Source organism: Geotrypetes seraphini, chromosome 5 (assembly GCF_902459505.1).
Source record: "Geotrypetes seraphini chromosome 5, aGeoSer1.1, whole genome shotgun sequence".
Classification (NCBI taxonomy): Eukaryota; Metazoa; Chordata; class Amphibia; order Gymnophiona; family Dermophiidae; genus Geotrypetes; species Geotrypetes seraphini.
In genome coordinates, this window is record NC_047088.1 from 63,128,911 (window position 1) to 63,150,949 (window position 22,039).

Below are 22,039 nucleotides of genomic sequence, written 5' to 3' on the forward strand. Positions count from 1 at the left end.
GCTTGAGAAAGATTGCGAGACACTGCTCTAGGACTTTGTGAAGATACTGTCATGTTTTTAAAACTCCAGTGGTCTGGGCATAAGAAGGCCAAGCCTGAAGGTTGTTGAGAAGCTTTTAAGTTGGAGAATTAAGAATTCATGTGGGAAGTCACAATAAATAAAACCAATGATGATGCTTACACTAAAAATAGTAAATTTCTACAATATTTTGGTACCAGGTTTTTTGTTGTTCTCCATTCCCTTTTTCTTTGTGTTGTCACATCAAAGGTAGCATGAGTCTATGGGGAGAATTCATACATTTACTGAATACCACTGCATTGCTGCTGCATCATGAATATTCCTTTTCTGGGTTTCATTACAGTTCAGTGTTTTGACAAGTTTCTGTGCAGGAAAAGGACGAATAAGTTAATTTGATCATGTAAGGTGGAAGATGAATTCCTTTGTTTATCTTGCTGTGTAACATCAAGTAAACCAGATTACAGAAATAAAAATTTTGTGAGAGATTCTGTTAAATCAGTGGATGTGAGGTAACCTGAATTTGCTTTCCCTGATTTTCAGGTTCTTGAAACCCTGACAGGCGCTCTCTTTCAGCGACCTCCTATCATCGTCAATATGAGGAAATGTCTAAGAATTGTAACAGTCTATGAGAGCAAGCTTCTAGAGTATGACCCCAAAACCAGATTTGGTAAGGCACCGAAATTGCCAGAGCCTCTTCTGGAAGCTAAGTTTGGCCTTAACGATACAGGCAGTCAGACAAGCCAGATTCTCAAATTATTGTGTAAATGTCCATACACTTTTTTTTTTTTTTTTTTTTTTTTAATCAAGTGTGTTGCTTCCTGATTCCAATTAGTTCCCATAACTCCTTATAGATTATCTGATTTAGATATGGGTGTAGAATATGCTTCTAAAATGGTTCAGGTTATTAGTACTGAGATATGGTATAATTACAGGCTGAAGGTAAACTATCCTGTTTGATCTGGGTTTCTTTAGTACCTCTCCAGACCAGTACAGCTTCACTGATGGGTAATACCTCATCATGACCAGCAGGTGGAAACTGAGACAAAAACCTTTGGTTGCAATACAAGTAGCTGCACTTCCGCCTAAACCAGTTTTCTCAAACTTGCGGCCCGGGGGCCACATGCGGCCCACCAGATACTATTTTGAGGCCCTCGGTATGTTTTTCATAATCACAAAAGTAAAATAAAACAGTTTCTTGATCATATGTCTCTCTAGCTATAAATTACAATATTATTATTAAGACTTAGCCAAAAGGAAAGATTGATAAACTATAAAGAGTTTTACCTCATGCAAAATTGTCATTTCTTTAATAAGACATTAACTATTTTTTCTGTGGCCCTTCAAGTACCTACAAATCTAAAATGTGGCCCTGCAAAGGGTTTGAGTTTGAGACCACTGCCCTAAACTGACCAGTCTTCTCTCAGTCTCAGCAAGTGGTAAGATAATTGCTCTCTTCCCTGGGTTAGTGTAGGCCTGTTGGAATTTGTATAGTGACCTTCTTGTCCCTGTCTGGTGCCGGACAGAGCTTGGGGGGACCCTTTTTGGGGTCCATCCGACCTCTGGGGTGTCACACTCGATGGGTCATAAGTTGAGTCCCTCCCCCCTTCCTCCACCTCCCCATATATTTTCTTCCGGCTTAGAGAGCCAGTAGAGTCTGTTCTGAAAGAGAAAAACAAAAATCCTGAGGCAGTGCCAGTCTGAAGGGATCCTTCAGTTCATTGTTATTGCTTTTTATTGCTCGGCACTTTTTCCCTTAGCTAAGTCGCGTATTGCGCAATGAGCAGATTTAAAGGGAAAAAGTGCTCATTGTGCTCCAGACGTGGTTGATTCGGGTGGCCAGTGCTCACGGTGTGCTGGCTGCCACAAAGGGGAATCCTTGTCGGGTGCTGGTGTCTAGGGATCCCTTTCGTGAGTGCCTCGCACACTGGCATCTGAAGGAGGGAAAGCCTGGGCTTCCCTCACCGTCCATGCAGGGATTATTCCAGCTGCTGACGGCCAGGGAAATAAGGTTTCCCTTACCACCGAAGCGGCTGGGGACTTCCTATCAGCTGCTGCTGGCTTGCCTGCTTTAGCGGCTGGGGCGGTTCGGGCCTTTCAGCCGCTACAGGCCTTGGGGCGGTTTTTTTGGCGGACTTTGCTCCAATTTTGACAAGAAGCACCTCCATTTTGTCTGAAGCCTTGGGTGAGCTGTCCCCTGTATTGGAGAAATAGGGGAAGGTTTCTTCTGGGACCTCTGCTTTGGTAGTGAATTCCATTGAGCCGCCAAGGGTTTTTTCCCCATGATTATGTTTTAGCGTTGGGCAAGGCTTATCTTCAAGCAGCCAGGGGTCCTACTTCTGTCCTGGGGGTTTCGAGGGGGGGGTTCCCTCTGCATCCACTCTAGTTCGACCCCCTTCAGCACCAGTTTTGTCCCCGTCTTCCCCTCTCTTGTCCAAGCGGTCGAGGGTCTCTTGAGATGATGGGGTTTCTTTCTCTGGGGAGCAGTTTTCTCTTGATAAGGACTGGGAGACCTCCAGGAACCTCTTGGGGGGACAGATGCAGCTGGTAAAGGTTTTTTTTTGGTTTCACCAGCTGGCGAGGATGTATCGGTGGTGAGCATCTTTCAGCTGGAAGAGCTCCAGGTGCTTATTCTTCAGGTCTCATTGGTGTTGTATTTCGAGGAAGACGAGAAGGAGCCCTCGTGTGTGGTGGACCCCCTGTTTCAGGGGATCTGCTCAGTATCCCACTCTTTTATGCATCAGGATTTTCGGGATATTTTGCTTGCATAGTGGAAAGTGCTTGAGGCACCCTTTTGTTTTGCACATTCTTTGGCCCACCTGTATTCCATCCCACAGGGAGATAGTGATACCGGTGGTGGACACGATGGTTTCGGCCATCGTGAAGCGGTATACAGTGCCTGTTGAGGGCGGCTCTGCTTTGAGGGATTCTGAGGAGCGTAAGTTGGTGTCCCTCCTTAAACAGAATTTTGATGTCCCTGCTGTTTGTGGTCCAAACGGCGATGTGTAGCGGTCTGGTCGCTTAGGCTTGTTTTCGGTGGGCCGAGCATATCCTTGACCGTGAGTCTGATGACTGGTCCTTGGTGGAGCAGGAAGTAGCCAAGATTGAGATAGGTGCTTCTTATCTCTCTGATGCAATATCTGATCTGTTGTGAGCGTTGGCCAAGTCCATGGTCCTCAGGGTGGCTGCTCGTACCCTGTGGCTCCAGGCTTGATTGGCGGATGGAGCCTTAAAGGCTAAGCTGACAAAATTTCCCTTTCAGGGGTCTTATTTGGTGAGGATTTGGACAAGTTGGTTCAGACCTTAACATACTCTTAAGGTGTCTTGTCTTCCTGAGGACTGTGCCCGCCCACCTGCATAAGGTGACGGTGCTCGAGAGCGTTTGCGTGATTTCTGCAGATACCGTCCTGGTCAAGGGGCCACTTCTTTTCTGGCCTCTGAGTCTTCCTGGGGTCATTTTTCAGCGCATGCAGTCCTTTCGTGGGGCCCATCGGGGGGTGACGTGATCCCTCTGCCGGTTCTCCCACTGCATGTCCCGCTCAATGACTCCTTGCCGGTGCCTGCCCTAGTTCTGGTGGGCGCCTGGTTGCGAGACTTTTACCAGATGTGAGCAGCAATCATGATGAATCAGGGGGGTCCTGGAGGTGATTTGGGACGGTTATGCTCTGGAATTTGCTCGCTCGTTGCCAGATCATTTTCTCACTTGTCATGTGGCATGGTAGAAGCGGGTTTTTCGCCAGACGCTTCAAAGATTGCTAGATCTCAAAGTCCATTTTGGATCTGAAGGGGGTCAACAGGGATCTCAAAGTTTCGTCCTTTCGCATGGAGACCCTGAGATCTGTCATTCTGGTAGTTCCACCAGGGAAATTCCTGACCTCTCTCGATCTGACGGAGGCTTACTTGCATGTTCTGTTTCATGCATCCCATCAGCAGTTCCTTCGCTTTGCGATCTTGGGATGGCACTATCAGTTTTGGTCTGGTCGCGGCCTTGCACAAGGAGGGCATTCTGGTTCACCCCTATCTGGACGACTGGTTGATCCGAGCACAGTCCTTTCAGGAAAGCTCCCAGGTTACGGCTCGGGTGGTGGAGTTCCTGCAGTCGCTGGGATGGGTAGTCAACTGGTCTAAGATCTGGTTGGCTCCATCTCAGCACCTGGAGTACCTTGTGGTTTTCTTTGTTTCCTCCTTGGGGAAGGTCTTCCTCCAAGAGGCCTGAGTGAACAAGTTGCAGATGCAGATTTGCCTTCTGATGGCTTTCTGGTGTGTTCAGGCACAGGATTTTATCCAGGTCTTGGGGGTCAATGGCAGCTTTCCTGGATGTGGTGCGTTGGGGCTGTAGCTCACATGCATCTGCTTCTGTATGCTGTGCTTCAGCGGTGGTCACCCCAGGTGGATGCTTTGTACTCTCCTGTTTCTCTTCGGGGTTGAGGTTCATCACAGTCTCTGTTGGTGGCTACAGTCTTCCCATCTGGTGCAGAGAGTGAGTCTAGATCAGCCCCAGTGGACAGTGCTTCTCACGGACGCCAGTCTCCTCGGCTGGGGAGATCAGTGTCTCAGTCGCTCAGCTCAGGGAAGCTGGTCTCCAGGGGAAGCGTCTTGGTTGATCAATGTTCTGGAGCCCAGAGCCATCCGGCTGGCTTGCAAGCACTCCAGAGGTTGTTGATGGGCCAGTCTGTTTGGGTTCTCTCAGATAATGCCTTGGCAGTGGCCTATGTCAATCAACAAGGGGGGAACCAGGAGCTTTCTTGTGGCACAGGAGGTGACTCTGCTCATGGCCTGGGCAGAGTCTTATCTTCCGGACATGTTGGCTTCCCACATAGCGGGAGTGGAGAATGTTCAAGCGGACTTCCTCAGTCGGTACGTGCTAGATCCCAGAGAGTAGTGTCTCGGTCCCGCAGCCTTCGAGTTGGTTGTGCAGACTTGGGATCAGCCAGTCATGGCCCTGATGGCCACGAGTGTCAATGCCACAGCGCCCCGATTCGGTCGGCGCAGGGATGTTCACGCAGAGGGCCTAGATGCTCTGGTACAGCCTTGACTGATGGCGGGTCTCCTGCATATTTCCTCTGTGGCCAATGCTGGGCAGAGTTCTTCAAATTGCTTGGCACCCCGGCCACTTGTGCCTGGTGGCCCCGGACTGGCCCAGGCATTCATGGTACGCAGATCTGGTTCATCTTCTCATGGCAGATCCTTTTCCACTGCCCTCTTACCCGACCTTCTGTCTCAGGGTCCCATTCCATTGTTCAATCCGGGTCCCTTTTGTCTTACTGATTGGCTCTTGAGCAGGAAAGCCTAGGTAAGAAAGGTTTTTCAGATAGTGATCTCCACTCTCTTGGGGTCCCCGGAAGGTTTCCATTTCTCGGGCTTATATGCGTGTTTGGTGTATTTTTGAGGAGTGGTGTATTGCGTGTGGAGTAGTTTCCTTTTGCGCCTCTTTGCCTCACATCTTGGAGTTCTTGCAGGATGGCCTGGACAGGGGCCTGGCCTGGTCTTCTGGTTCAGCTTACGGCCTTGTCCGCTTTTCGCAGGTTGCAGCATGGAAAACGCTTACCATTTTTTCCGGAGTGGCTCGCTTTTTGAGGGCAGCCAAAATGCTTCAGCCTCCGGTGCATCCTTCTGTTCCAGCTGGGGATTTCAATCTGATCCTGTCTGTGCTTGTGCGCCCTCCTTTTGAGCCCCTAGGTTCCTGCTCATTCAAGGACCTTACTCTTGCAGCGGTCTTTTTGGTGGCTATTACTTCTGTGAGACGCGTTTCTAAGCTGCAGGCTTTTTCTTGTAGGCCTCCCTGCCTTTAGTTTCCTAGGGAGCATGTTGTACTGCGGCCTGTTCTTTCCTTTCTGCCGTATGTGTTGGGCTGTCGGGAGGGCTCTTCGGAGCAGAGGCAATTGCACAAGGTGGATGTCTGTTTGGTCCTTTGCTTCTGTGTTCAGCGGACCCAGGATTTCCGGAAATCAGATCATCTTTTTGTCCTCATAAGGGGGATAATGCTTCCAAGTCTACCGTTGTGCCCTGGATCAAGGAGACTATCGCTTCCAGGTATCTTCTTCAGAAGAAGTCTGTTCCGGAATTTCTCAAGCCTCATTCCATTCGGGGTCAGGTAGCTTCTTGGGCTGAGTCTTTTCTTGTGCCTCCAGTGGATATCTGTAAAGCTGCGATTTGGTCTTATCTGCATTCCTTTGTGTGACACTACTGTTTGGACGTTCAGGTGCGTCGGGACATGGTGTTCAGTGAGCGTGTTCTGGTGGCGGCCCTCTGGGGACCCCACCCATGATAGGTACTGCTTTGGTACATCCCATCAGTGAAGCTGTACCGGTCTGGAGAGGTGCTAAAGAAAAGAAATTAGGTTCTTACCTGTTAATTTTCTTTCTTTTAGACTCTCCAGACCAGTACAGCACCCCACCCTATCTGTCCTTATGGTTTTCGTGTGAAGAGTGCAATTTTTCTGCGGGTTCTAGTATTTTTCTAAGGCCGGGTAGATCACAAGAACAGCAACTTTGGCTCAGCTGGCGTAGCTGGCAAGCTGTGGGGACCTTTGCTGAAGGGGCTTCTCTGCATCTTCCAACAGTATTGCTCTATGTTCATTGTTACTCCTGTTCGGAGTGTTGTTACAGTTTTATTTAGCAATGTTTAGTTCTGCTTGGCTATTTGGCAGACTGATTCTAAGAGGGACTGCACAGACCACTTGTACTGCTGATAAAATTCAGTGTGTTCTCAGTCTCTACTTGTTGGTAGAGGAGCATAAACCATCCATCTGTGCCAGTCTGGAGGGATTAAAAGAAAGAAAATTAGCAGGTAAGACCTAGGGGTCCTTTTATCAAGCCGCACTAGCAGGGTTAGCGCGTCGGACATTTCATCACGCACTAACTCCCACGGCCGGCTAAAAAACTAACGCCTGCTCAATGCAGGCGTTAGCAGCTAGCGTGGCAAGCGGTTTAACATGCGGTATAACGCGCGTTAAACCCCTACTGCAGCTTGATAAAAGGACCTCCTAGTTTCTCCATTCTTATACTCTTGGAAAACAAACAGACAATTATCTACCCATTTTCCACTCCACTCATCATTTTTTTTTACCTCTATCTTCTCCTTTCGGCTGTCTCTCTTCTCCAAGCTAAAGAATCCTAACCTCTTTAGCCTCTTCTCATAGGTCAATCATGCTAATATTTCTTTGGTTTTCTAAAATCCATTGGCCTTACTGCTTGATATTGTTGAAATATAGCTGTATTAAATGGGTTCAGAAAGTAGACCTAGTGGCCCAGTGAAAAATACTGTTTTTGTTTTTTCCTGAGATAGAAGAACTTCAAAATACTATCAGTGTTGGGGCTTATACAAGTAAACTTCCACTTCTATGCATACAGCAGCAGCAAAGTCTCATTTTTTATTTTGCATTAAAATTTAATATTGTTCTCCTACTGCTGCTTGAGGTGATGTCACAATTTAAAGCGAAATTTCTATCATTTTTTAAAAAAATTTAAAATTATCAGATTGTAAACTATCATTGGAGATGTTCTGTTGTTGGCTTTGCTGACTTCTCTGTAAAAACTACTAATATTTAGTGTTCTTTTTCTGCTTTTAAGATGATCTCAAGAGCAAACCAGAAAATTAGCCACAGAAGTACCCCAGACTAATATCCTAAATATTTACAAGCTTCTTACAGTACTCTTAGCTAATGTAAAGTTTATCCTGTAATCATAAGAAAAAAAACTGAATGGGAGGATTAGCCAGCTGTATAACTTGTCACCAGAGGAGGACGACGAAAATGATAGGAGGCTTGTGCCAGAAGACGTATGAGGAGAGACTGGAAGCCCTGAATATGTATACCCTAGAGGAAAGGAGAGACAGGGGAGATATGATTCAGACGTTCAAATACTTGAAGGGTATTAACGTAGAACATAATCTTTTCCAGAAAAAGGAAAATGGTAAAACCAGAGGACATAATTTGAGGTTGAGGAGTGGTAGATTCAAAGGCAATGCTAGGAAATTCTACTTTATGGAGAGGGTGGTGGATGCCTGGAATGAGCTCCCGAGAGAGGTGGTGGAGAGTAACATAGAAACATAGAAATAGACGGCAGATAAGGGCCATGGCCCATTTAGTCTGCCCACCCCAATGACCCTCCCCTACCTTTCTCTGTGAATAGATCCCACGTGTCTATCCCATTTGGCCTTAAAATCAGGCACGCTGCTGGCCTCAATAACCTGAAGTGGAAGACTATTCTAGCGATCAACCACCCTTTCAGTGAAAAAGAATTTCCTGGTGTCCCCGTGCAGTTTCCCGCCCCTGATTTTCCACGGATGCCCCCTTGTTGCCGCGGGACCCATGAAAAAGAAGATATCTTCTTCCACCTTGATGCGGCCCGTGAGATACTTGAATGTCTCGATCATGTCACCCCTCTCTCTGCGTTCCTCGAGTGAGTACAGCTGCAACTTATCCAGCCGTTCCTCGTACGGGAGATCCTTGAGTCCCGAGACCATCCGGGTGGCCATTCTCTGGACCGACTCCAGTCTCAGCACATCCTTACGGTAATGCGGCCTCCAGAATTGCACACAGTATTCCAGGTGGGGCCTCACCATGGATCTATACAATGGCATAATGACTTCAGGCTTACGGCTGACGAAACTCCTGCGTATGCAACCTATGATTTGCCTTTCCTTGGATGAAGCTTGCTGCACTTGATTGGCAATCTTCATGTTCTCACTGACGATCACCCCTAAGTCTCATTCTGCTTCAGTTCTTGTTAGGATCTCGCCTTTAAGGGTGTAAGTCTCGCATGGATTTTGGCTGCCCGGGTGCATGACTTTGCATTTTTTGGCATTGAAGCTGAGTTGCCAGGACCTAGACCAGCGCTCCAGTAGGAGTAGGTCGTGCATCATGTTGTCTGACATTGAATTTATGTCTGTTGTGCTTTTGCCCACTACATTGCTTAGTTTGGCGTCATCGGCGAATAATGTTATTTTACCTTGCAGCCCTTCTGCCAAGTCTCTTATAAAGATGTTGAATAGGATCGGGCCCAGGACCGAGCCCTGCGGCACTTCACTGATTACCTCCGTCATTTCGGAGGGGGTGCCATTCACCACTACCTTCTGAAGTCTACCTCCAAGCCAGTTCCCAACCCATTTCGTCAATGTGTCGCCCAATCCTATAGAACTCATCTTGCTCAGCAACCTGCGGTGTGGTACACTATCGAATGCTTTACTGAAGTCCAGGTATACGATGTCCAGGGACTCCCCAACATCCAGCTTCCTCGTCACCCAGTCAAAGAAACTGATCAGGTTGGATTGGCAGGATCTCCCCTTAGTAAATCGATGTTGATGAGGATCCCGTAGATTCTCCTCGTTCAGGATCGTATCCAATTGGCATTTGATTAGAGTTTCCATTAGTTTGCACACTATTGATGTGAGACTCACCGGTCTGTAGTTTGCTGTCTCCATCTTGGAGCCTTTCTTGTGGAGTGGAATGACGTTAGCCGTCTTCCAGTCCAACGGGATGTTACCCGTACTAAGGGAGAGATTGAAGAGCGCCGATAGCGGTTCCGCCAAGACATCACACAACTCCCTGAGCACCCTGGGGTGTAGGTTGTCAGGCCCCATTGCCTTGTTAACCTTAAGCTTTGACAGCTCGCAGTAGACACCGCTGGGTGTAAACTCGAAATTACTAAACGGGTCATCTGCGTCAACCCTTGTCTGTAGCTGAGGGCCGAGTCCTGGCGCCTCGCGGGTGAAGACTGAGCAGAAGTATTCATTTAACGGTTGGGCTTTTTCCGAGTCCGCTTCTACATAGTCTCCGTCTGGTTTCCTAAGACGTACTATCCCGCCTGAGTTTTTATTTCTGTCACTGATATACCTGAAGATGGATTTATCTCCTTTCTGGATGTTCTTCGCTAGAGACTCCTCTGTGACTGAGTTCAAAGAAGCGTGGGATGAACACAGAGGATCTAGAATCAGAAAATAATATTAAAAATTGAACTAAGGCCAGTACTGGGCAGACTTGCATGGTCTGTGTCTGTATATGGCCATTTGGTGGAGGATGGGCAGGGGAGGGCTTCAATGGCTGGGGTAGATGGGCTGGAGTAGATTTTAATGGAGATTTCGGCAGTAGGAACCCAAGCACAGTACCGGGTAGAGCTTTGGATTCTTGCCCAGAAATAGCTAAGAAGAAAAAATTTGAAAATTTAAATTGAATCAGGTTGGGCAGACTGGATGGACCATTCGGGTCTTTATTTGCCATCATCTACTATGTTACTATCTATCTATCTATATATATATATATATATATATATATTCTCAGTTCAAGGAGGTTAGTATTTTTCACCTGTAAAAGTGCAGTTTGTCATTTATTTACTGCTGGCTTGTTACATTGTGGGAGTGTTTGTTCATAGGTTCTCTTGCCTTATTCTTTGTATATGCTGCAGGTATTTTTTGGGTAAGTTGCGAGGCAGGCACCTATATCCGGACACTCTGTACACATGTAGGCCTGTTGCTGGGCGTTGGCGGGCATGTGAAGGAGCTGCGGCGGGTACGCTCTGGAATCCTGACAGAGAAGGTATTCTTTGTTCCTTCCCCATCCCCCTTTTTTTCCTGTCTTTGTTGTCTTACCCCAAAGTGTTGAGTTCAGTTCAGGGTGGCTTCCCCTGTTCTGGTAATTAAACTTTGGGATAGCAAAATGGGCTGGGTAAGGTCAAAGACACAGGGTATTAAATATCATTAATCTCTCAGCCCATACAAACCTTGCACTTATTAACATAACAGACACTGGAGATTAGAAGGTTGGAACCAGCAGTTTTTCATCCTGTTAGCTAAGATGAGCACTAAAAACTAGGGGTAGCATTGATTACAAATTTTAATCAAAATCATGATATTAAAAAATTTAATTGTACGATTATTTGAACATAGTATGCAGAATAAAGTCATGTATGTGCATCTTTTTTGGGGGGGAGCCTTTGAAAAATTTTGTGTAGTGATAATATCCCCCACACACTATTTTTTTGGTAGAAATCCCTTTGAAAATTGCTCTTTTAAAATGTCAGTTCTTTAGACAAAACGCTTGTCTATCAGACAGAGAATTATGAGATAAAATAAGCTGCTTCAAGGGGCACAAATAAATCATCCTCTGGTTATCTGTGCTTTCCCCCAAGTTTCCTAGTTGCTGATGGCTGTTTGGTCCAAAACTTTGAATTAGGCACAAGTAATCCACCTCGTTCCTATTTTTGTGAAGCAGTGTATGCCCAGATATGCTTCTAAAGGTTCTGAAATTTTCATCCTGCACATTTAAAAACAGAAAAACAATCAGCTCAGTTATATTCTCTAGACTCCACTTTACATTAACACTATATAACACATATAGAGTCCTAAATTGACTTGTTTTGTCTTGTTTAGCTTATAGACCTCAGTAGTACCACCCGTATGCCACTAAACTTTTAGATCATACAGCGTTCAGGCACCCATAGTCGTCATCGGCATCAATGGATGTATATTTTAAATATTTTTAAATAATTAAATAGATAAAATATAAATACTCATCTTCATCTACGCGGGTGGGGGTAGGCACTCCAACATAGATCTATGTTTCACCCCAAAGGGCTTTATCAAGGAAATCCCCCTTAAATCAAGCGGCTCATGTTCCCTGCGTTCCTGGCTAAATCTGCAAACGCGGGGAACATGAACCGCTTGATTTAAGGGGGATTTCCTTGATAAAGCCCTTTGGGGCGAAACATAGATCTATGTCGGAGTGCCTACCCCCACCCGCGTAGATGAAGCTGAGTATTTATATTTATCTATTTAATTATTTAAAATAAAGTATTTAAAAATATTTAAAGTATACATCCATTGAGGCCGATGACAACTATGGGTGCCTGAATGCTGTATGATTTAAAAGTTTAGTAGCATACAGGTGGTACCACTGAGGTCTATAAGCTAAACAAGACAAAACATTTAAAAACAGAGGCAGATATGACACCTTTAAGCCTTAAAAAGCCTTTAAGATCTTCATAGGGTCACATCATCATCATCATGCTGCCTGCAGCTAACCTGGAAGCCTTCATTCTGCCATATTCTATGAAGGTAAAGTAGGGTGTTGCATCAAGGGAAGGCTTCTGGATCAGCTTCAGGCAGCACAAGAGAAATGCTATCACAACCAGCTACCTTATGGAGAGCTTATTTAAGGAAACCAAGGGGGCATTAAAAATGTTAATTGATATTAAATTAAAGGATCCTTGTTAAATTTATTAAACAATTATGATGTTAATATAAATGCACATCCCTACTAAAAACAATATGTAGATCTAAACATCACACTTAGATCATGTAGTCCTAATAAACGTTTACATCCTTTCTGAATCTCTTGTTCACTTTCATTCTGTCTTCTTACTCTATGGCTTAAAAGTTAAGTATTTTTGCTCATTTAGCTTAGCAGCTCTTGGATGAGAACATCTTTTGGCTGTGTATATGGAGGTTTACCCGTGCTGCTTGAGAACTCAATCTTTGGGTTCTTGTGCATGGTTTCAATTGCTTGTTTGTCAAAGCATCTAAACCTCATGCAGCTCTTGCATTTTGCAGGACAATATGGTGACCATGCACGATGTGCTAGATGCACAGTGGCAGTATGAAAAAGAGAAGGACGAGATGTACTTGCGACGGGTTATTTACCCATTGGAGAAACTTCTTACATCCCACAAACGCATCGTTATGAAAGATAGTGCGGTGAGATGAGCATTTCCCCTTTCCCTTTTATGGACCAGATTCTTTTGGAGTGGTGAATTCATGTAGATTTTGAAGTTGTTGTAGGTTTCTATGGGTGTTAAACAGATGATTCAAGAAGTATATACATCTTGCACAACCATGTCTAGGTTGTCATGAGTTGTGGATTTTGCTGTTTACAGTAGGAAGTTGCTGGTTAGGACCAGAGTACATTAGACTTTTTTGAGCTGGCATGTGCCACCTAACAGCTTTTGACCTTTAATGTTTGACTAATGTCATCTATCATATTCTTTTTCATATATAAATACTATATCTGGTTGGCATAAAAGTGTACATGCCCTTTGAGATTAGAACCTTATTAATGTCATATATTATCCTAATGAATCCAGCTCTGTTTTTAATAACGAACATAAGAATTGCCGCTGCTGGATCAAACCAGTGGTCCATCTTGCTCAGCAGTCTGCTCACGCGGCGGCCCCTAGGTCAAAGACCAGTGTTCTAAATGAGTCCAGCCTCACCTGCATACGTTCCAGTTTAACAGGAACCTGTCCAACCCTGTCCTGAATCCCTGGAGGGTGTTTTCCCCCAGAAGAGTGTTCCAGTTGTTAAAATTGTATAATATACAAAACCAAGGACCTTGTACAATAAAACCTGATGTGTCCATGTTTTGGCTAAGCGGCATCAGATGTACACAATCTAAAAATTAAAACCAAAATATAGAGTTATCTATATATTTGTATGTTATGAGGGGCGTTCAATAATTTACCTCAGTAGGAATAATAATAAGCTTTATTCTTGTATACCGCCCAACCATGAATACCGGGCGGTTAACAATCAAGAAGGACTGTACAATCAGTGAAGCATACATGTAAACAAGTCAAGAGAATAATCATAATATAAATTTATCAAACAAATAGGTTTTTAGTAACTTTCTAAAGGCCTTATATGATTGCGTTTGAGAAATCAGAAGACTTAACTAGGAATTCATTTTTCCTAACTGGAAAGTGAAAGTCTTATCTAAGAATCTTCTATAGCGACAAGATTTTGTAGATGGGAACATAAACATACAGACATTGTGAGTATTTTTATTTGACTTGTATACTTTAAATTGGGAGGATAGGTATCCTGGAGTCAGACTAAAAAGAGCTTTAAAGCAAGTGCAGCTAAATTCAAAGAGAATTCACGCTTCAAATGGCAACCAGTGCAGTTGCCGATAAAAGGTGCTCATATGATCATATTTTTTTAATCCAAAGATCAAGCGCACTGCCGTATTCTGTATTATTTGAATGCGATTTAAGGTTTTCTTATAGGATGCTAAGTAGATAATGTTGCAATAATCAAGAGCAGATAGAATTAGAGGAAAGAAGAGTGTTCAAAAAATGTTTGTTTTATTTTCTAGTCTGGCCCCCTGATAGTTCCATACACTTCATCCACTTTTCCTGCAATGACTTTAATCCCTTTGAAAAGAATTCTTCTGTTTGACCTTCAAACCAGGATGTCACAACTTCCTTAACATCTTCATCACTTGAAAACTGCTGTCCATGGAGAGATATCTTCAAAACTCAGAACAGGAAATAATATGGAGCCAGATCAGGACTAGGGTAGATGATTCAGCTGCTCAAACCCACATTCTCAGATGGCAGCCTGTGATTGTTGTGCCATGTGCACCAATGCATTGTTGTGAAAAAGCAGCACACCTGCTATAAGTTTTCCTTGTCTTTTCTGCTTGATTGACTCCTGCAAAATGATCATTGTGTCATTGTGTTGGCGTAACTCTCCCCAGTTATGATAGTCTTTTGTGTGGCATGAATTCCAAAAACAAGAAGTACTGCATCATCCCAGGAGACAATTACCATTACTTTGCCTGCAGAATTTTCTGTCTTGAACTTTTTGGGGGTGGGGGATAACTTCTACTTCCACTGCATTGACTCCATTTGAAACTCAGAATTAGAGAATGACACGGGGAAAAAATTTGTCCCCGTCACTGCACCGTCCCCGGCCCACCATCCTCTGCACCGCCCCGTCACCACCATCCCTTTTACCGCCCCGTCACCGCCACTGCCATCCCATTCACCGCCCCGTCACCATCCCCACAGCATCCATATAAGCCTTAGTACTGCAATATTTAGATTATTCCTTTCTTATAAATCAAGTTCCTGCTGCTGAACTAGAGAAAGAGATGTTCAGCTGGCAGGGCTTTGTTTATAAATTTTTATCAACACAACTAATATACTACTTTATCCTAAAGCAAAAAATAAATAAATAAATAGAATTTTTTTTCTACCTTAACTGTAACCCTATATAATGTGATATTGTGACATAGTTAAAGTGTCGTGCCTGGGTCACAAGGAAGATTAGTGGGAGAATAGAATGTGCTTGCATTATGACTTCTGTCTTCCTGGGCTACTCTTCGAGTTGGCTTATTGAGCTGCTCGGGCATTTCCTGTAGATTCTTTGGGTAGTGGAGATGTGCCTTTCGGACTACTAACAGTCTCTCTGCACGTTGCCCTATTGCAGAGCGCTAGTATGGGAGGAAGGGTGTCAGATACCCTTCAGCTGGTCCTGGATGTAATCTTGGTGTATGAGGGTGTGCATAAGAGGAAATAAACAGTAGCTTTACCTTCCAGGGTGTAGCTTTAGTACCGGAAAGAGAAGCGGCATCACCTGTCTCTTCTTATTGGCCACAGCATCGGCAGCACTGGGGAGTTCAATAGAAGGCTGTCTCTGAAGTTTGGTTGTTTTACTAGAGTGGGGAGCAAAGAGAGTGGGAAGATCTGGCTACGGAACAAGCGCCCACCCGCCCGATCGTAGCGTTTAGCCAGCTCTCTCCCTCCACTTCACCTTAGTTTGCCGGCTTTCTTTTTCGGCGACCCGCACACTTTCAAAGAGCCGCGCACGCGCAGCTGCTCAGAGTTCAATCTTCTGCTCTGCTGCAACTTCCTGTTTCTGGTTGAGATTGAACACTGAGCAGCCGCGCGTGCCGGTCGCCGAAAAAGAAAGCCGGCAAACTAAGGTGAGGTGGAGAGAGGAAGCTGATTTAACGATTGATTGGGCAGGCAGAGGCTGCGGGGACCGCACGATCCTTGATGCCTCACTGCAGAGACAAGACCATTCACCACTCCACGGGGCGGTGAATGGCCTTGTCCCAGTCCCCGCAGCGACTGCTAGTTTTCTTTCCCCGTTTTGGCGGGATACCCGCGGCTAAACGCGCCTAGCCGCGGGTAACCGCCACCGTGTCATTCTCTACTCAGGATCTCATCTCCATTCACCAAATGATGAAAAAAAAAAATCACTTGATCTTCACGGAGCATCTCCAAATTCTCCTCACAGCTCTGGAGCCTTGTGGCCTTCTGACATAGGTTCCAAGAATTCTGATGCCATCTTGCAGTAACCTTGGATGTGCCCAACTTTTCATGAATTATTTTCAAAACTTTACCTGCTGAAATGCTAATTTCTTCATCTATTCGGGAAACCTTAATTTGTCTGTCTGACAAAATTAAATCCTCAACTTTCTTGCATATTTCTGTGGAAGTTGTTTCCACAGGCTGTCCAGGCTGTCTCTACTCCACTTAAACTGCTTGCTCCAAAATTTTACTTTGTGGGATGATGGGGCATACTCGCCATAAACTGCAGTCATGTGTTAATGGATCTCCTTGGGCTTTTTCCTTTCTCTTGTGAGAAATTTATCACTGAACAGTACTCCAAATCTAGCAGTTTCTCACTTGATTTGCACGGGGACTCTCCTGACTTCCTGTCTCTTGGAATGTTAGATTTGCACTGAGTCGCAACTGTGCATGAGTAACTTTGAGACATGTCTCAACATGCACAGACTTGTTTCAATACACTTGCTACTTTCTTTCATACTCAGGTAGATAAATTATTGAACACCCCTCATACTTTGAATAAAGTCCTCAGTCTCCTAGACAGATCTTAAAACATAGATAAATCACTAAGAAGTCTCTTGCCTTTAACAAGGTGACAATTAGATCAAAAATAAGAAGCAGTACTAGAAAACTAGATCAAGCAGCAAGTGCATGAAGACATGCATTCAGCTTACAAACTGCATCAGCAGAACAATCAGAAGAAAAAAATAAACCTATTGTATATCTTCAGCATAAATCTGGTATTACATATGGAGACCATGCAATATCTAATGACAGAGGTACCTAATAGGCTGAATACTAAAGTCAACAGGGCAGAGCCTTAGGGCATACTAGTTGTCACTGGATAAACCATGGAGTATGAATCATTGATACAAACCTGCATATACTTGTTGGCAAGATAGGAGAACCATGACAAAACTGTACTAGCCATCCCCAATTGACTCTAAATTTTGCAATAGAATAAGATGAGCTTGTTTATTTCATTTTGGTTGACTGTTCTTTCTTTGTTGAATATAATAGATCCTTTGTCTTCCTTCCCACACCTCCACTTTTTCCCCCTCTTTAAATTCAATGGGTAAGTTCTGAAAGAAATGTGTGGACACATCAGCTTCTCTCTGTCCTCTTATATTTAAGACAATCACCATGAAGCTTAGTATAGAATTATAAAGGGTCTGATAGAATGTCACGCCACTAGAGGGTCATCTCTGAGGGATTACTGAGCTTAACCAAAGTTTTTCAACATTTATTTAAAGTGCAATTTTTCTATTAAGCATCTGTTAGTTGCCATGAAATGTTGTATCATTCAGAGCTAGATTATATGACGAGACTTATATCTATCGCCCTGTGCTGAAGGTTCAGCCAGGCTGTATCTTCTGTTCATGCAGAATTACCTGCAATTCTTTTGAACATAGTTTTGCTCTTGCAGTCTGGAGGGCGACATATTGAGAAGGTTTCTGTTTCAATGCCTTTTTAGGTGAATGCGATCTGCTATGGTGCTAATGTCATGCTTCCAGGTGTACTTCAATATGAGGATGGCATCGAAGTCGATGAGGAAATTGTGATTATCACAACCAAAGGGGAGGCTATCTGTATTGGTAAGGGGCCCATTTTTTAAGTAGATGATGTGAGCTTTTGTTGCATGGCTTTAATTTATTTCTTTCCAAATCTTAGATTTAGTGGGAGATAAGGGTATAAAGGTTGAGTTTGCAGAAGCTTTCCCACAAATAATTCAGTAAGTTTCCTCTCCATGTGTTATGAGTTGACGTATGTTTGCAGTGCATCATGGGTGTATAAGTGAAAAGTTTTAGGTGTATTTTTGAAAGTTAGAAACAAAGAAGTCAGCAGATACATTTTGCTTTTACTGTTGCTTTCTTCCCTTTGTACGATATGATGATGCATTTTATCCATTCTCGGTGCAGCTACACTGCTCCAGTGACATATGGATTCCAGTTTCTGGCATTTGTTTTTCCTTCAGCCTCTGGATGGCTCCTGTAACAGGGTTTTGCTGTGTGCTGTTGGCATCTCGGGATTATATACAAGGACTGGGAAGGCTGTATAGAATGCAGCTGTGATAAGGCCTCTTAACAAAGATCAGTGATGGAATCTGATTACATACCTTGAGGGATCAACAAGTCTAGTGTGAATACTATCTAACAAAATACACTGCGGTCCACAGACTCGACTGCTCCCCTTTCATATGTGACTGTGATAATATATAAGAGTGAACAATCCTCTGAATTCTATAAATGGTGCTTTGAGTTGCGCATACAAGTTTGAGTATGCACAACTTAATTTGAAGCCAGTGTCAAAAAGAACACGGAAATGGGAGAATCATGGCTGCTGGCATCGGTGTTTGCTTAAACTGTACCTAGCTTTAAGCACTGTTTATAGAATAGTAATTTGCAATTTTTCTCTAAAATCCAGCATAGTACCAGGAGTCTGGAGGGTGGAAAACATAATGCCGATTTTTAAAAAGGGTTTCAGAGGTGATCGGGAAATTATAGACTAGTGAGTCTGATGTTGATGCTGAGCAAAATGGTAGAGATTATTTTAAATAACAAAATGACAGAACATATAAATAATCATGGATTAATGAGAGAAAACCAACATGGATTTAGTCAAGGAAAATCTTGCTTCACCAATCTACTGCATTTCTTTGAAGGGGTGAATGAACATGTGGATAAAGATGAACTGGTTGGCATTGTGTATTTGGATTTTCAAAAGGCATTTGACAAAGTACCTCATGAAAGACTTCTGAGGAAATTAGAAAGTCATGGGATAGGAGGTAATATCCTATTATGGATTAAGAACTGGTTGAAAGACAGAAAACAGAGAGTAGGTTTAAATGGTCAATATTCTGAATAGGGAAAGTTAAATAGTGGCATTCCTCAAGGGTCTGTGCTGGGACCGCTGCTTTTTAACACATTTATCAATGATGTAGAGATGAGAAATTTTCTAATGACACAAAGTTGTTCAGTCACAAAAGGATTGTGAAAAATTGCAAGAGGACTTTGTGAGACTGGCGTCAAAATGGCAGATGATAATTAATGTGAGCAAGTGCAAAGTGATGTATGTGGGAAAGAGGAACTTGAATTATATAGCTATGTGATACAGGGGTCTATGTTAGGAGTCACTGCCCAGGAAAAGGATCTAAGTGTCATTGTTGAGGATATGTAGAAACCCTCAGTTCAATGTACAGCGACAGCTAAGAAAGCAAATAGATTGTTAGGAATTATCAGGAAAGGGTTGGAAAGCAAAGATGAAAATGTTATAATGCCCTTGTATCATTTTGTGGTAAGGCCGCACCTTGAATACTGTGTGCAGTCTGGTCGCCATACCTCAACAAAGATTTAGCTGAATTAGAAAAGGTGCAGAGAAGGGTGGCAAAAATGATAAAAGGGACTGGACAAATTCCCTATGAGGAAGGCTAAAGCAGCTAGGGTTCTTCAGCTTGGAGAAGAGATGGTTCAGGGGTGATATGTTGGAAAAGCACAAGGAACCACAAACAAGAGAAAAATCCAACAGGAACTGCAGCAAAACCAAGCGAAAAGCAAAAACCAAAAACAACTGCAGACTATGTACAAGATGCAGGCACTGTTTATTTCAAACTCTAATACAACCTTATTACCAACCGAGGGACCCGACACGGTCCGTGTTTCGGACAACAAACCTTCCTCAGGGGTCCGTGGTAGATAAGGTTTTGCAACAAACAGCATTAAAGGAAAAATAAAAGTGCCCGAACGAGTGTAGTGCACTTGTTTTTTCCTTTAATGCTGTTTGTTGCAAAACCTTATCTACCTCGGTTGGTAATAAGGTTGTATATACCATTAGAGTTTGAAATAAACAGTGCCTGCATCTTGTACATAGTCTGCAGTTGTTTTTGGTTTTTGCTTTTCAGGGGTGATATGACAAATCTATAAAATACTGAATGGAGTGGAAAGGGTAGATGTGAATCACTTGTTTACTCTTTCCAAAAATACTAGGACTTGGGGGCATGCAATGAAACTACTAAATAGTAGATTTAAAACAAACCATAGAAAATATTTCTTTACACATTGTGTAATTAAGCTCTGGAATCCATTGACAGAGAATGCGATGAAATCAGTTAGCTTAGCGGGGCTTGAAAAGGTTTTGATAATTTCCTAAAAGAGAAGTCCATAGGGCATTATTGAGAAATCCACTGCTTATTCCTAGGATAAGCAGCATAAAATCTGTTTACTACTTGGGATCTAGCTAGGTACTTGTGGCCTGGTTTAACCACTGTTGGAAAAAGGATACTGGGCTTGATGGACCTTTGATCTGTCCCAGTTTAACAATTCTTATGTTTTTATGATATAGAGCAGGGGTGCCCACACTTTTTGGGCTTGCGAGCTACTTTTAAAATGACCAAGTCAAAATGATCTACCAACAATAAAATTAAAAAAAAAACACAACGCACACTGTACGCATAGAATTGTTAATTATCATTCCTATTCCGGGATTTTTTCAAAGAGGTCAAAGCAGATGACTCTATGCACTGTCACCTCAGTAACAACCATACAAAAATAGACAAATACCCACCCCCTCCCTTTTTACTAAACCACGATAGCAGTTTTTAGCGCAGGGAGCTGTGCTGAATGCCCAGCGCTGCTCTCGACGTTCATAGGCTCCCTGCGCTAAAAACCTCTATTGCGGTTTAGTAAAAGAGGACCATATTGTAAAATATAGAGAGCAGATATAAATTCAGACACATTTTGATCACTAAATTTAAAATAAAATCATTTTTCCTACCTTGTCTGGTGATTTCATGAGTCTCTGGTTGCACTTTCTTCTTTTGACTGTGCATCCAATCTTTCTTCCCTTCTTTTAGCCTGTATGCTTCCTCTCCTCCTGACCTCATTCCCCTTCCCCAATGTTTTCTTCTTCTCTCCCTGCCCTCTCTTTCTCTCTTCATGCCCCCTTTCTTTTTTTCTGTTTCTCTTCTTTCCTTCTGTCTCCCTGCCTGCCCTCTTTCTCCCTCCCTGCCCTCCCCCAAGCCACTGCCATTGGATAACAGGCCCACAAAGCCGCCGGCCGCCGGCCAAGCTCTCCTTGCTTCAGGCCCACCAGCATTCCTCTCCCCGACGTCAATTTTGCCGTCGGAGAGGAAGTTCCGCTGGCCAGAACTTCCTCTCCGACGGCAGAATTGATGTCGGGGAGAGGAAGGCTGATCGGCCCAAGATCGACCTATTGGGAGAAATGCTGCCGGGTCCTGCCTTTGAGGAAACAGAAAGTAGGCAGGACCTGGCAGCAAGAAGAGCAAATCGCAAGCTTCACTGACCTGTCTTCCGCTTTAGCCCGCGAATGGGGCTCTAACATGTGCGTGCCGGCTTCCCTTCTCTCTTTCCCCCTCCCCCCCCCCGGACATAACTTCCGGTTTCAGAGGGAAGAGAAGGGAAGCCGGTACAAGCACACGTTAGCCCCCGGAGCATAAATTCTCCAAGCCGGTTTTTTTTTTTTTAATGTTGAGCAGCGGAGGCAGCAGCAGAATTCAGGAGCAGGCCAGTCAGGAGGGGAAAAAAGAGAAGGGAAGAAGGGAACCCGCTCTGCGATCGACTGGGGTCGCCTGAGCGAGCGACCTGTCGATCGCGATCGACGTGTTGGGCACCCCTGATATAGAGATTAGTAGTAGTAGTAGTAGTAGCAGCAAGGTTTTTGCTAGGAAAATCAAGACAGACGAGTGCCACCCCGCTAATGAAACAACTATACTGGCTCCCGATTGTGAGCAAGGTGAAATTCAAGATCTTATTGCTGACACACTAAACTGTTCATCTCTCAGAACCACAATACCTAGCAACCAGACTACATAACCATACACCCCTACGCTCAAGCCAAGAGTCACTACTACAAATACCCTCTTTCAAAGACATCAAATACAAAAGCACCAGAGTAAGAATATTCTCAGTAATGATCCTAATGTGGTGGAAGCCCTACTA

General features: G+C 44.0%; 1 protein-coding gene and 1 non-coding gene across 4 annotated transcripts in view; both read left to right on the top strand.

Moving 5' to 3' along the window:
• The window catches only part of LOC117361646 (H/ACA ribonucleoprotein complex subunit DKC1-like), a 91,561-nt gene that overhangs the window by 28,998 nt on the left and 40,524 nt on the right, over positions 1-22,039 (top strand). For all 3 annotated transcript variants that reach the window (XM_033947273.1, XM_033947275.1, XM_033947274.1), the window contains 4 exons: positions 559-685; positions 10,419-10,549; positions 12,562-12,705; positions 17,560-17,680. In XM_033947273.1, the coding sequence (XP_033803164.1) occupies positions 559-685; positions 10,419-10,549; positions 12,562-12,705; positions 17,560-17,680 (523 nt within the window). The remainder of the gene's footprint in view (positions 1-558; positions 686-10,418; positions 10,550-12,561; positions 12,706-17,559; positions 17,681-22,039) is intronic.
• LOC117361695 lies at positions 10,602-10,731 on the top strand. The gene has a single exon (XR_004539729.1). It is a non-coding gene; the product is annotated as a small nucleolar RNA SNORA36 family (small nucleolar RNA).